The 16,096-nt window shown below is 38.5% G+C and overlaps 1 protein-coding gene across 2 annotated transcripts in view; it reads left to right on the forward strand.

The window, feature by feature from the left end:
• The window catches only part of PREX2 (phosphatidylinositol-3,4,5-trisphosphate dependent Rac exchange factor 2), a 285,395-nt gene that overhangs the window by 84,857 nt on the left and 184,442 nt on the right, over positions 1-16,096 (forward strand). For both annotated transcript variants that reach the window (XM_061123437.1, XM_061123438.1), the window contains exons 7-9: positions 9,481-9,614; positions 11,995-12,098; positions 13,427-13,576. In XM_061123437.1, the coding sequence (XP_060979420.1) occupies positions 9,481-9,614; positions 11,995-12,098; positions 13,427-13,576 (388 nt within the window). The remainder of the gene's footprint in view (positions 1-9,480; positions 9,615-11,994; positions 12,099-13,426; positions 13,577-16,096) is intronic.

Consider the following 16,096-nt stretch of genomic DNA (forward strand, 5'->3'; position numbering starts at 1 on the left):
CTTGTCAGTTAGTTCATGCAGTTGGAGCTCTGTATTATTTTGTGTGCTAAGTCGCTCAGTTGTGTCTTGACTCTTTGTGACCTCATAGACTATAGCCCACCAGGCTCCTCTGTTCATGGGATTTTCCATGGAAGAATACTGGAGTGGATAACCGTTCCTTTCTCCAGGGGATCTTTACTACCCAGGGATCAAATATGGGTCTTCTGCATTGCAGGTGGATTCTTTACCATCTGAGCCACCAAGGAGAGCCCATATATTACTTTAGCACTATAATAAACTATAATAAATTGGGTTTTCCTGGTGATTCAGTGCTAAGAATCTGCCTGCCAATGCAAGAGACATAGGAGATGCAGGTTTGATCCCTGATTTGGGAAAATCCCCTGGAGAAGGGAATGGCTACCCACTCCAGTATTCTTGCCTGGTGAATTCCATGGACAGAGGAGCCTGGTGGGCTACAGTCCCTAGGGTTGCAAAAGAGTTGCACACAACTTAGCAACTCAACAACAACAACAGCAAAAGAATAAACTAAAATTTTTTCTTTAAATTGACTTAATTCTGATGATCAAGAGCTTTCAACTAGGATAATTTCTTATTGTTATAAAGTAAGCAGTCAAGATAATATTTTTAAAGGGTAAGAAGATTTAAAATGTTTGCAACCCAATATTATCACACAAATCCAAGGGGGTTATTTTTATCTTTAGGGCTTTATAATTAACTAATTTGTTTTTTATCTTCAATTTGTTGGTTTCCATTTAGACCTAACCTATATCCTTTCAGATTTGCAAAGAAACCTCAAACACTGACCCCAGGGAATGCTCCTATTTGTCTATTCTTCACCATGAATCTTTTAAAATGCTAACTGGGATCTGACTTCTCTTCCTCCTTTTCTATATTCTTTCATTTCAAGTATTCAGGGTCACTCTTATTTCAGCATGAATGCTACTTATTTCAATCAGTTTAAATGGTTGTGTATTTTACAGTTGATTCATGATGATAATTCCTTTCTTGAAAAACAATTGTCCTGCTGGGTTGAGAAAAATGGAGGAAAGTTTGCTTTGCCATTCTGTTGTCACTCAAACATTGGAAGAAACACCAAACTTGCTTTAAACTGCAGGATTTGTCAGTGACTTCTGCCAGGACTTTGACCAAAATAAAACCTTCATAAGACTCTTTTCGGTTTTCTTGGGAAGTGGAATCTGTCATAATTTTGTTTCTTCTTCCTGTGTATCCTAAAAATTGAGGCTCCTTCATAAATGAGAGATTCCTTTAAAAGTGTTGCTATTTCTTGCACTGTTCAGGGTCAGTTAACTACTCAAAGGAATAAGGCTGTGTGGTCCACACTATGTCCTTTGTAGCCTTAACAGTGGCTGTCCCAGCCTCACCAGCTTTGGTGGGCTTATAGAACTTGGAGTGGAAGAGACAAATGGAACCGGGGGACAGAGGAGGCTGGTGGGAGCAAATCTGATGTGACCACAGTTCCAGGTACAGGGCAGAGAAGATGAGTGTCAAGTTCCAAAAAGAGCGGCAAGATGAAGTCCACTTGAGTCAGATTTGAAAATGGTTGCCTAAGACACAGCCATACAGTGATTTGAGAGTTTTAGGACTTTAGAGGGAATGCTGTCTGGAGCAGGGTCCAGCCAATTGGTTGGAAACTTGTAACAAGTACCTGATTGCACACCTCAGTTCACCATATTGAGAGCAGGGGGAAGCTTTACAGTGTTCAGGCCTTGTCCCTTCTGAGAAGTTAAAGAGAAACTGTGATCTGGTGAGACTCCAGAGGCGCAGAAAACAAAAGGACACAGTCATGGAGGATGCGTTCAGGTGCTGGTAAGGGAGTGGGAATGCTTAGGGCTTTCTTTGAGTTGCTAACAGGAATTTTTGCTCAGCTTACAGACAGCTCTCTGTGTGTTCAGAGTGACTCTCATGGGGTTAAGACAAGACCAAGAACAGATGACTGATGGAATGACAGTGACAAAACAGAGTTCCTTCAAGAATTTTGGACATTAGGAGCCTTGAGCTAATGTTGGGTAACAGCTAGTGTTGGACTATAAAGAAGGCTGAGCACCGAAGAATTGATGCTTTTCAACTGCGGTGCTGGAGAAGACTCTTGAGGGTCCCTTGGACAGCAAGGACATCAAAGCAATCAATCCTGAAGGAAATCAACCCTGACTATTCATTGGAAGGACTGATGCTGAAGGTGAAGCACCAATACTTTGGCCACCTGATGTGAAGAGCTGACTCATTGGGAAAGAGCCCGATGCTGGGAGAGATTGAGGGCAGGAGGAGAAGGGGATGACAGAGGATGAAATAGTTGGAGGGCATCACTGACTTAATGGCCAGGAGTTTGAGCAAACTCCGGGAGAGTGAAGGACAGGAAAGCCTGGCATGCTGCAGTCCATGGGGTCGCAAAGAGTCGGGTATGACTGAACGACTGAACGGCAACAGCAGCAGCTCTCTGACTCCTTCCAGGAGCTCTTGCAGACCATGCAGACTCTTAGCGATGACACTCTTGCTCCAGTAACTAAAATTCTCTTCAATGGACTCTTAAGCTGGTATACCATAGTGTGCATTATTTCTACTTTCGGTGGATTATGTTATATTTCAAGTAGATCCTGTAAATATTCAGGGTCTTATTTCCCCATTCATCAAATGAAGGGCACTGAAATCACAGGTGTAACTTGTCTCTCCAGTGTTTTGTACCATTAAATTGTCATTACATTCTTTTATGTTGAATTTAAGTAAACAAACAATGGAGATTTATTGTTCTCAAGTCATATGACATAATAAAAAAGCCTGGCTTTTGAGCAGATTTGGTTTCCAGTCTGGACTCTAACCTTTAGTTTGTGGATAAAGCATCAGATCTCTTCAACATACAGTTTGGGTTATTACAGGGGTCAGTGAAATGAGTGAAAAGTACTTTGAACACTATAAAATGCTCTGCAAATGGGAAAGGTAGTATTTTAAAGCTTTGGTTCAGTCGTTAGATTTTACCCTTAAGAAATCCCCTTCACTTGTCTAATCTGTGCACCTAACTACTGAAAGGGTTATCTTACTTAAGTTATATGGTCCCAAGCAACAGAAATGAAAGGAAACTTAATTTAAAAGATATTGAACAGTTCGTGAAATCAATAGAAGAGCTTCCCTCCCAGACTTGAAAGGTTGTTTAGTCAGTAGAAGCTCTTTGGCCGTCTCATCGGTGCCCTAGCTAGAATGGATTGTTTGTTGTTCAGTCGCTCAGTCCTGTCTGACTCTTTGTGACCCCATGGACTGCAGGACGCCAGACTTCTCTGTCCTTCACCATCTCCCAGAGTTTGCTCAAACTCATGTCCATTGAGCAGTGATGCCATCCAACCTCTTAATCCTGTGTTGCCTCCTCCTTTTGCTCTCAGTCTTTCCCAGTATCAGGGAGAAGTTCTAATAATTTTTCCATTCTTACGTTGCTCCATTCAAGATTCAAGATCAAAATCCAAGATTCCAATAATCTTACTTGGGTAAATTTTCTCAAGGGAGGGCAGGGGCCCTTAATTGTCCCTCAGCCAACTTCCTTTTGGGGAAAAGTTGATACTCCATTGTAGGCAATCTTGGTCTGTTTTAACAGTTCACTGAAGTACTATAACCCCCATTATGCAGATTTTTAAAAATGAGGACTATATAGCTTAAATGTTAGTCACTGAGTCTTGTCTGACTCTTTGGACCCCATGGGCTGTAGCCCATCAGGCTCCTCTGTCCATGGGATTCTCCAGGCAAGAATACTGGAGTGGGTTGCCATGACCTCCTCCAGGGGGATATTCCCTATCCAGGGATCAAACCCACATCTCTTATGTCTCCTGTATTGGCCGGCAGGTTCTTTACCACTAGCGCCACACGGGAAGCCCAAAATAACATTGGTGGTGGTTTAGTCTCTGTCATGTCCGACTCTTGCGACCCCATAGATGGTGGTCTGCCAGGCTTCTCTGTCCATGGGATTCTCCAGGCAAGAATACTGGAGTGGGTTTCTAGTTCCTTCTCCAGGGGATCTTCCCAACCCAGGGATCGAACTGGGGTCTCCTGCATTACAGGTAGCTTCTTTACCAAGTGAGCTATGAGGGAAGCCCCAAAATAACATTATGCATATTTAAATAAATATTCAGTGATGATGGACTGTAACATAGGTGTAACTGTGACCATGGAACATATGATAAACTCCTTTTCTGTCCTGGGCTCTGGGAAGCAGTTGGGACTACTGCTCACCTAGAGGTCTCATAGAGCAGGCCCCATGCACACCTTCATCCCCATGTCAACAGAGTTGCTGTTCTATGCACTTGAGTGCCTGAGCTCAGGCTTCCAAAGCAGTGTTACTTCAAGTGTTGACGGAACACCACAATGCATCAGAATCTACTGAATGGTCCAGGACTTACCCAAGATGTACTCAGTTTCCATCTCTGGGGATAGTGCCAGGGAACCTAGAAATATTAACAGTCCCATCAGGTGTGTCTTCTTAACTCTGAAATTTGAGCACCATTGTCCTAGACGCTTTGCTCTTTTCCGACGATCTGCCTCGCTTGTTTTATTGCTTCCACACTTTTTGTTTTCTAGCTCATTTGTTTGACATTCTCAGTTTGATGGACTCTAGGGCTGTTGAGTGTTTCCTGGCAAGCTGATGCTTTTAACCATATCCTATTTCATTTTTGTAGCTTGGCTTCTTTATCCCTAACCCTAGCATCTCTCTTGCCATTTCTAGATAATGAAAAAGAAATTGCACATCATTTTCAAAATATCATAAACCTCATTCATTTCAAAGATAAAGCTGTGAGTTTTTGTTTTTTTTTGCTACAGAGAAAGGTAGATTATATTATTTAAGTGAGAGGAAAATATGACACAACATTAGTCAAAAACAGACATTTATTAAGTGTCTGCTTGCAGATCAGATGAATTTGAAGTGAGAGGAATATTGTGATTACACAAGAGTATATCTACACTTGGCCAAATTTTCTTCAGTATTTATAATACTCTATATATCTGTGTTTCAAGAATTTTTAATGATTTTTATCCACCATTGTCATGGAGATAATACACAGATTAAATCATAGTAAGTCAAAGGCACAGTGGCCTTTTTTTCCCATCTAAAAGATGAATCTGGTATAAAGAGAAGACATTCTTTTAGAATGAGGTTTTGAGACAAATCTGTATGTTTTGACACAGATTCCTTTAAGTGCATAAAGGTTTTCCTAGGAATTATTTAAATTGTTCATGAAAATATTTCATGTGATGATAGGAGGTTACCATGGTAGAAGGTAGGAAAGGTAATACCAAAACTAATTCCTAAATTCTGTTGTTAAATATTAAAAACATAGCACCTCAGTAATAAAACTGTCTCAATAGGATTTAGTAAAATGTGCGTTATGTATATATTGTGAGATAAACTTTGTCTCTTTTGGTAATATGTGTATATTGTAAGATACTCTGTGAAGCATAACAGGAATTCTAGAAACTGTGGGTGGTTGGGTTTGATGTCCTTACCCCCATACAATTTCATTAATTGATAATTAAGCAGATGCTTTGAGTCACTTGTGGAAAGAAGTGTTGACTTCGAAGAGGTCAATTCATCTTATTCTGATTTTTGATCGGGAGCTGATGGGAATTTATGGTGATGCCTTCAATATAATGCATATTAGTGAGAGGTTTGAGAGTTTGTTATGATGTCAGTCTGGATTAACCGAATTGAAAAGTCAAAATATTCAAGTATAGGGTAGAGGAGAAAGACCTAGGGGAATTTTGAATCAGATGTAACATGGGGTTACCATAAATGTGCTAGTAAAATCTTGTGTTTAGTTGCTCAGTTGTGTCCAACTCTGCTACCCCAAGGACTGTAGCCTGCTAGGCTCCTTTGTCCATGGGGATTCTCCAGGCAAGAATACTGGAATGGGTTGCCATGCCCTCCTCCAGGAGATCTTCTCAACCCAGGGATCGTACTCAGCTCTCCTGCAATGCAGGAGGATTCTTTACCATCTAAGCCACCAGGGAATGTGTTGTAGGAGACTGGAGAAATAATAATATCACTCCTATATTCTTCATTTGCCAGCTCAGTCCAAATAGTTGTATTCAGTTTTGGAGGTGTTCATGTTATGGGAAACCCTGACAAGCTGGAGAAGGTCCAGAGGAGAAATAGGATCTTCCAGGTTTCTGAAGTCAATTCATATCATCAAAAAGCAATGGTATAACAAAACACAGAAGGCAGAAGGAACATCTTAGCTATGTTCAGATTTTGGTGGACCTTTCATGATGAATGGAGATTCCCAGATGGCGCCAGTGGTAAAGAATCCACCTGCCAATGCAGGAGACACAAGATTCATGGGTTCAGTCCCTGGATCAGGAAGATCCCCTGGAGTAGGAAGTGACAACCTATTCCAGTATTCTTGCCTGGAGAATCCCATGGAAGGAGGAGCCTGGCAGGCTAGAGTCCATGGGGTCGCAGAGAGTCAGACTCGTTTGAACAACTAACCCTTTCACTTTCAACACATTTCAGCTCAGTGCTTACAAACTCCCCTGAAATTCAGCTCACTGAGATCCTTTCTGATTATGTTTGGCTTTCCAAATAAGTTATGTTTACAAAGAGAGATTGTGGTGGCCTTACTCCTGGGACTGTTCAGCGTGTATCTCAGTTACCATCACAAGTAATAGATCCATTTTCTATTTTGCACATTGGTCCCATGAATTCTTCAGTGCTTGGATGATATCTCCCCTGAGGCTGTGTAAGAGGATGGAATAAACGGCCTCTAGCCATTATAGTTAGCTCAAATTCACATTAAATTTTCCTTATATTTATTAATGAAGATAATCACCACAAACAAGTCAGAAAATGTATTGTTAGTATTTCATTCATTTAGGAATACATCTATAAATAAATACATACATATTTAACCTGGGAAGCTATTTGGAAGACTGGTTAATATGCAAATTAGTATAATATTACAGTAACCCTTTAATAATGTAACAAATTATCTTCCTGCCTTGGCACTTATGGACTATTATATGGAATAATCTAAAGTGAAGTGTTTTGTACCTTTTATAAAATTGCTATTGATCAAGCCAATTTTCATAATGTTATTTAGGTCCCTTGAGTAAGAATCAATGTGATGTTTCCTTTTTTACATTTTAAATGCCATTCTAATTTTTTTTCTAAGGGAGAAATGTATTCACTATAAATTAGAAGTCATTGCTACTGCACTTGAGATTGATGTTTACATTTGATGACAGTTTTTGCTTAATTATCGCTTGGCAAAATATATGAAATTGTGTGAATGTTTGACATATCTCCATTTCTATCCATTTATACCCTTATGATGAAGGGAGAGAGGGAAATATTTCAAATGTAAAATGTGTTTGTAATATAGATACCCAGATTAGCACAGTGACACTGTCTTAATTAACTTCTCCTTTGGGAAGTTTCTTATTATAGTTATAGGAGTTATTTTAATTTTAATTTTTAATATTAATCAGAAAAATATTCATTGTTAGTATGCAAATATGAAATTAGTGTTGATGTTCTCAGTTTTAAATATCAGAAAAGACCAGACATATTTAAAACAGAAGTATTCTTACAGAGCACACTTAACAGAGCGCTACTGAAAAGTTCCCCATTTTTTTTGTTCCAACTCAGCAAGTTAGTCATGCTAGTTTAGTTTGTAGGAACAACGCTTATGACCTGCTAAGTCGCTTCAGTCATGTCCAGCTCTTTGTGACGTCTTGGACTACAGCCCACTGGGTCCCTCTGTCCATGGCGTTCTCCAGGCAGTAATACTGGAGTGAGTTGCCATGTCCTGCACCAGGGGATCTTCCTGACCCAGGGATTGGACCAGTGTCTGCTGTGGCTCCTACATCACAGGCAGATTCTTTATTACTGTGACACTGGGGAAGCCCAGTGGCTCAAAATAGACATTTCTGATCAGTTCACATGACAACTCGTGTGTGGGTTCTCCCAGTGGGCGGTTTCCCTTTGTTGATGGCTCAGGGGCCCAGGCTGCTCTGTTGTGCTTGCTCCTCTCAACCTCCCATGATTAGCACTTGTGTTAAGAATCAGTTTTGTTGCTGATCATATGACCTTCACGGGCACTCAGTAAGGGTCTATTCAGTGAATGAACGTGCCAGTGCATCTTTTAATAACTGTGGTGAAAGGTTTTATGGAAGGTTGCTCTCTTTAAATAGATTTTTTTTCCCTTTTATTTCTTCTTTTATCTTCCTCTCCATCCTAGAAGTGGAGACAGTTGGCCTTCTGTATTCCGGGTTCCGCATCCACAGAGTTTCAGCCAACTTCAGATTGAAACTATTTGGGGAAAAAAAAAAAGTTCCAGAAAGTTTCATAAAACAAAACTTGCACCAGCAAATATTAGATAGTATTTACATTGTATCTGTGACTATTTACGTGACATTTTGGCCACCTGATGAGAAGAGCTGACTCATTTGTAAAGACCCTGATGCTGGGAAAGATTGAAGGCCGGAGGAGAAGGGGACAACAGAGGATGAGATGGTTGGATGGCATCACCGACTCAATAGACATGAGCTTGAGTAAACTCCGGGAGTTGGTGATGGACGGGGAGGCCTGGCTGCTGGCTGCTGCGGTCCATGGGGTCACAGAGTCAGACACGACTGAGCGACTGAACTGAACTGATGTAACATTTCCATTGTATTGGCTCCCCCAGTGGCTCAGATGGTAAAGGATCTGCCTGCAGTGCAGGAGACTGGATTCAACCCCTGGATGGGGAAGATCCCCTAGAAAAGGGAATGGCTGTCCACTCCAGTATTCTTGTCTGGAGAATCCATGGACAAAGGAACCTGGTGGGCTCCAGTCCGCAGGGTTGCAAAGAGTCTGACCTGACTGAGTGACTAACACTTCCACTTTACATTGTATTAGATCTTAGATGTAATCTTGACATTAAAATGTACAGGGATTGTGTGTAGATTATATGCAAATACTACGCCATTTTATTTACGTCTCTTGAGCATCCTCAGATTTTGGTATCTTTGGGGGTCTTGGAACCATTCCCCCTGGATATGGAGGAACAATTTTATATAAATTGAGACCTGCTAAAAATTGGCAATTACACGTACTTTGCCAATTACACATACACGTTCATGGAGCTTTTTTCCCAGACCAAGGAAAGAGAGGAGGAGGGGGAAAATGAATATTAGGAACATTCATGTCATGAATGAGTTTGAAATCATCTCCTTTTTAGAGAACAAAAATAACATTCATTATATATGCTGTGTATGCACACATATGTAAAATAACTAAAGAAGACATGGAATCTCTTAAGAGGAGCTGTACTTACTTATACTCACCTGGAGGAGACTGGGCGGGAAGGATACCTAAGCTTAAACTATTTGAACTTTTATCCTGTTTGTATATTGCATCTTGAAATAAAAACAGGAGGAAAAAGAGTTAGTACGTGAAAGTTTCTGTTAAGTAATCAGACATTGTTTTCTCCATTTTTCCTGATTTAGGGGTCCAACATTACTGATACCTGTACAGAAATGCTAATGTGTGGAGTCTTACTGAAAATTTCTTCTGGAAATATTCAAGAGCGGGTATTTTTTCTTTTTGATAATCTTTTGGTGTATTGCAAAAGAAAACACAGGTAAGAACATAGACAGGGAATACTTTAAAAACAGTTTATCCACTTCACAGATTCAGCTTTTTCTCTGTGCTTCCATGACCTCATCAGTAAACTTCCATGAATTCTCAGCCCCTTCTCCTTGCTACTTTAAGAAAGAGAACATGTTAGGATTAGAGCCAGGAAATAATTAAATTATTGTCTCTCTATCTTAACGAGCTTTTCAAAAAATTCCTTTTTACCACCTGTGAAAATGAACCTATTTATTTCTTGTAGTATGCTCGTCTCAGTTTTTTGTGTTTAGCAGCAAGATTGGGATTAGTAGACATGGGTTTCAGGAAAATCTAGAAGAGGCTGTTAATTCTACCTGTATGAAGCTTTTAAAAATTGTAAGGTCATATGGACACCAAGAAGAGAAAGGGGTGGTGGGATGAATTGGGAAATTGGAATTGACATATATACACTATTGATAACTATGTATAAAATAGATAACTAATGAAACTGACTGTTTAGCATGGGGAACTTTACTCAATGCTCTGTGGTGACCTAAATGGGAAGGAAATCCAAGATGAGGGGATATATGTGTACATTTAATTGACACACTTTGTTGTATAGTAGAAACTAACACAACATTGTAAAACCGCTGTACTCCAAGAAAAATTTTTAAAAAATGCTTATTCTCTGCCAGGCATAATCTTAAAGAATCACATGAATTAATTATATAATATTCCTGATAAATTTATAAAATAGGTATTTTCATTATCATCATTTTGTGGAGAAGGATATTGAGTCACAGAGAGGTTAAGTAACTTTCCCATACATAATAGTTACAGAAATGAATTTTGGACCCATTTAGTTCTAATTCAAAGCCCACCTTTATTGCAGAATGTGATAAAATGTGTGTGCCTCATGAAAGATGACAAAAAATAAAAGAAAAACACTTTAAGATAAAGGGATGAATAAAAAAATCAGAAGGTGATTCAGGTTGTTTAGGTGCAATTATTTTTTCTCCAATTTTAGTCAGGTATTATTGACAAAGTTATAAGATATTTAAAGTGTACAATGTGATAATTTAATATAATACACATTGTGGAAGGATTCTCCCACTAAATTAACACATCCATCTAGGTTTGATTATTAAAGACATCTGTTTGAGAACGAGATCTTTTTTTATTAGAGGTGTTCTCATCTTTATATATATGACTGCCCTCAAGGTCAAAGCTTTTGCAAAATTTACTGTACAAATGATGTTACCATTCATGGTCTCATGGCTGTAACTGTTAAATAAATTAAATGATAGGGAAAGTTTTATAAAATCAAAATACTGCTGCTTGGCAAATAGCCTTAATGTATATATAAAATGGACCAAATACATGTAAATGCAGAGGAGGAGAGGGAAGAGAGCTCTGCATTAATACACTTGACAACTTAACTTTTGCTTAGTGTGTATGTGTAACACCATACATTAATAATTTAAATATATATTATGAAATATATATTAATAATTTTAGTATATTCAGTTGTTAGCAGACTTTTGTCAACAAGTCAAATTAAGTAGTTCAGATCAATTGAAGTTTCTTGGATGACCAAGTGTTGCTTAACCTTCTTGAATTATTTCTTAAAATCTTTCCTCTTTGATATATTTTAAAAGCAATCTCCTCTGAGTGTTGAGTGATTCAAGTATAAATATATCCATAACTGCCTAATTCATTATTGTCAAATGCTCATCTGAACCTGAATTTTTTTTTTTTTTTACTTTGTGTTGCTCAGTTTTTAAGAGCAAAGGCTGGTACTAGTGTACTATACACAAAATTTTGAAATGTTTTGGGCTATTTTATAAATAAATAGGATCCTTATGAAGGATTATAGCTGTATTTGAGAGACTTACTCTTCAAGTGTACAGTTATCATATTACAACAATATTGGAAAAATATTTTAGAGCTAGTTAATGCTTAATAACCTCCAGCACAGTCCAAGTCTCTTTGAAGAGGATCATAAGTTATTAACTGAATTTTATCAGAGATTGAGAAAAAATTACCAGCTAGTTACTGAAAATTGAGAAATGAGGTGAAATTGTGAATAACCAACTTAGAGTGTCTGTCAGAGTGTGATTGGGGATCTTTGATGTCATGTACTGAGCAAAAGCATGTATTCAGCCTCCCGCCTGTGTGTTGTCCTTGGCTCAGGGCTTCAGCGTCTAGCACCATCTTATAGAGCAACCTCGGCTGCTATGAATGCCAGGACACAAGTTAAAAAACACCAAGAGCTTAACGTTTGATATTGTTAATGGAACTAGCATCTCTTTTTCCAAGAATGGCTTAAATTATCTTGCTTTAACAAGGTTTTGCCTTAAGTTTAGTAACCACATTTTTTGTGTGTGTGATTTTCTTCTGTTGTTGTTAAGACGGTTGAAAAATAGCAAAGCATCTACTGATGGACATCGGTACCTTTTTCGTGGCCGGATCAATACAGAGGTGATGGAAGTGGAGAATGTGGATGATGGCACAGGTAAATGATTGGTAAATTTAAAATGGAATGGCAATAATAAACTCCCTTATAAGATAGACTTTTCACTCAAATAATTCGTCTGCAGTGAATTTGAGCTTAGAAATACTTTGTTAGGCAGAACTGTTGGAGGAGGGAGGGAAGATAAGAGAAAGGAGGACTCTTTTAAAACAGAAAATTATCTTCACCTGCACCGTGTTAGTTTGTTGTTGTTCAGTTGCTAAGTTGTGTCTGACTCTTTGTGATCCCATGGACTGCAAGCATGCCAAGCTCCTCTGTCTTCCCCTATCTCCTAGAGTTAGCTCAAATTCATATCTGTTGAGTCAGTGATGCTATCTAACCACATCATCCTTTGCTGCTCCTTTCTCCTTTTGCCTTCCATCTTTTGCTAAGTCATGTCTGACTCATGTGACCCCATGGACTGTAGCCTGACAGTCTCTGTCCGTGAGATTTCCCAGGCAAGAATACTGAGACCCAGAGATTGAACCGTGTCTCCTGCATTGGCAGGTGAATTCTTTACTGCTCAGCCATGAGGGAAGCCCAAACCATGTTAAACACTAACATTAAACACAGAGATACAAAAGTAGCTGGGAGTGTCATAAACTAGTAGTTGTGTCCATAATGTATGTTGTAGTTTGATCATGATGCTATTAAAACATCCAGCTTAGGGGCTGTCACAGGAAAGCATTGAACCTCCTGGAATTAATTTTCATTGGTACAGGCTTGGAAAGTCATTCAAAAAGTAGTGCCAGATCCTTTGTATTCTTTCCTGACAACTAGTTTATTTCTGTAGTTGGCCAGAGGCCAAGAATGTTTGACTTCTAGAAAATGTGGTCTGTAGTGCAGTGTTGGGCAAACCATAGGTTGCAGTACAGTAGTCACATTTGAATTGAATAAGATAGAAATTCTTAAACTGTTCATTAAAACTGAATGAAATGAAAAATGACATGAAATGTTAGTCGCTCAGTTGTGTCCTACTCTTTGCAACCCCATATATTGTCAATCCCTTGCTGACCCAGGGATTGAACCTGGGTCTTCCACACTGCAGGCAGATTCTTTACCGTCTGAGGTACCAGGAGTCCCCTAAAACTGAATAGCTTTTTTAAAAAGTTCAACTGTTAATGTTGTGAATTAGGGATGTTCCGTTTTTTTAGGTCTGACAGCATTTAGTATGTAAAAGTTTCTTTATTTTTAAAAATGTATGTTCTTCAATACACATGGATAAAGACATTTTGAAGAATTCAGTGGTTTCGGAGCTTTTTTGATATGAATGGTTGTGGTGCTCTAGTATATATTACATTTGTTCTCTCACTCTACCTATTAATTTTCAGCTGACTTCCATAGCAGTGGACACATTGTTGTTAATGGATGGAAGATACATAACACAGCCAAAAATAAATGGTTTGTGTGTATGGCAAAAACACCTGAAGAGAAACGTGAATGGTTTGAAGCTATTTTGAAAGAACGAGAACGGCGGAAAGGTGCGTATATGGATTGAGCATCGTAATACTTTGTGAAGGTTCAAATTTAACAAGAAAGCAGAAAATGGGAGTTATGAGGAAAAGTTATGAGGAAGTAGATGGTGTTTGACATTCACTTACTTTACCTAGGTGATGTTAGCCCATGCTGAAATACTTCTTCAATATTTCCAATGTTGTTACTGAAATCAAGTAAAAGAAAAACCTTATATAGTTAGCAAAATAATTAGATCGTGGGTAGCAGTGTGTTTTAAACAGTGTCTTCATTCTATTGAGACGGCTATAACAGAATACCCTACACTGGGTGGCTTATGAACAACAGAAGTTTATTTCTCACAGTGCTGAAGACTGGGAAGACCAAGACTCAGTATATGATGAGGGCTGTTTCCTGGTTCATAGATGACCATTTTCTCTGTGTCCTCACCTAGCAGAAGGCATGAAAGAGTTCTCTTAGACCTCTTTAATAAGGGCACTAATCTCTTTCACGAGGACTCCACCCTCATGAACTAATTACCCCAAAGGTCAACCTCCTAAAGCCATTACATTGGAAACTAGGTTTCAACATATGAATTTTGGGGGCATGCATGCTTAGTTGTTCAGTTGTGTCTGACTCTTTGCGACCCTTTGGACTGTAGCCCACCAGGCTCCTCTCTCCATGGAATTTTTCAGGCAAGAATAGTGGAATGGGTTGCCATTTCCTCCTTCAGGGGATCCCAGGGATTGAACCTGTGTCTCCTCTGTCTCCTGCATTGCAGGAGGATTCTTTACCTGCTGAGTTACTGGGGACACCATTTGGGGGCATACAGACATTCACTTTACAGCAAATAGTTTTACGTGCTTTAAAATTTGTTCAGTTTTCTTTGTACTTTATTACTTTTTAAAAATTTTTACTGGAGTAGCTTTAGAATGTTGTGCTCGTTTCTTCTGTACAACAAAGTGAATCAGCTCTACTATATGGATATCTGCTCATTTTTGGATTTCGTTCCCCTGTAGGTCACCACAGAGCGCTGAATAGAGTTCCCTGAGCTATTCAGTAGGTTCTCATTAGTTATATACTTTATACATCATATCAATAGTGGATATATGTCAATCCCAATCTCCAGTTCACCCCTCCTCCACCTTTCCCCTTTGGTATCCATACGTCTGTTCTCTACATCTGTGTCTCTGTTTCTGCTTTGCAAACAAGATCATCTATACTGTTTTTCTAGATTCCACATATATGGATTAATATATGGTCACACTTTATTCTTGCTCATTTCTAAAGAATCATTATAGAGTTTTGCTTTAAGAAACACGCTTTAATAATATAATTCAGTATTTGGAGCCCTACACCAATTGTCCCCCTGTCTTTAACAGTACACTTAAAGTTCCTTGGTCAAACATTTTAGTATCCTAATTATAAAATAAGGCATTTTGCATGCATATTAACTTTTAAGTGTTGTTACAGTGTCATTGAATCAATGTCATGTAATCTGTAAGGAAATTGTTCATATGGGGAGGTCTAGCTCAAATTTGCTTCATATTTTTGTCAAGATTTGCAAACAGTATTTGGTCTGGTGATATTCAGTGTGTGAAGTTTACCTGCAAGTATTCCTATTTCTGTAATTCAGCCAGGAAATAGAATTAGAAATGTTTTCATAATTAACTATTTTCTTTATCAAATAATTGATGAGAAATGTGACAGTGTTTATTCCTTTTCCCAGAGATTTAGGTAAAAAATATCTCATTAATGATAAAATTCTAGAACATAAAGAGCTTTTCCTTCCATCTTTAGATATTTCCCCTTGAAGAATGTAAAAATTCCTACTACCTTGATTAGATTAGTCATAGTATACATTTTTATAAGAATTTCTAAAACATTTAAAAATACTCCTTTGATTGATCTTAGATGAAGAACCAGACAGAAAAACTTTAAAACAAAGATCATGAATGTATAACTGACACTTTGGGTTTTGTTGAATCTAACAGTCCATTCAAGGAACATAGCAAATCATTTAAAAGATAGAGTCAATTTTTCATCAACTTGAACCTTAGCTTTTTTTTGAACTGATTATACATATAAATATGTCCAAGACCTAAAAAAGGGAAGAAAACAAAAAACAAAGCAGTCTATAACTCTACCTATATTATTCTTAACTCTGCTTTTTAACTTCTATAACTCAGCTTATTCTATTCTTAATGGATTATTCACTGTTATTGGCAAATGTTAGTGACTTCTCCATTGTAAATAACATTTTAGTAAGAAGTTTAGTAGTTAGAAGACTAAAAAAAAAATTCAAGAAATTCTTCTGCCACATTTCTTCATCAGTCCCATCCACTGGTTGTCCGTGTGGCCAGAATTGTACCTTTGGCGATGGTCGCCTCTGAATTTCCTGGCCTGCATTGTCTGTCCCTGTCAGATTAACTTCCGCTCTGCACTGCCATTCTCTGGAGCTCCATGCTCATGTTCTCAGTTGCCCCCTGGGCTTCATGTGAACATCCAAGCTCAAGCTACTCAGTGCTGGTTTTCTCTGTGCCTGAAAC

The sequence above is a fragment of the Dama dama genome, chromosome 21 (assembly GCF_033118175.1).
Source record: "Dama dama isolate Ldn47 chromosome 21, ASM3311817v1, whole genome shotgun sequence".
In the NCBI taxonomy this organism is placed as follows: Eukaryota; Metazoa; Chordata; class Mammalia; order Artiodactyla; family Cervidae; genus Dama; species Dama dama.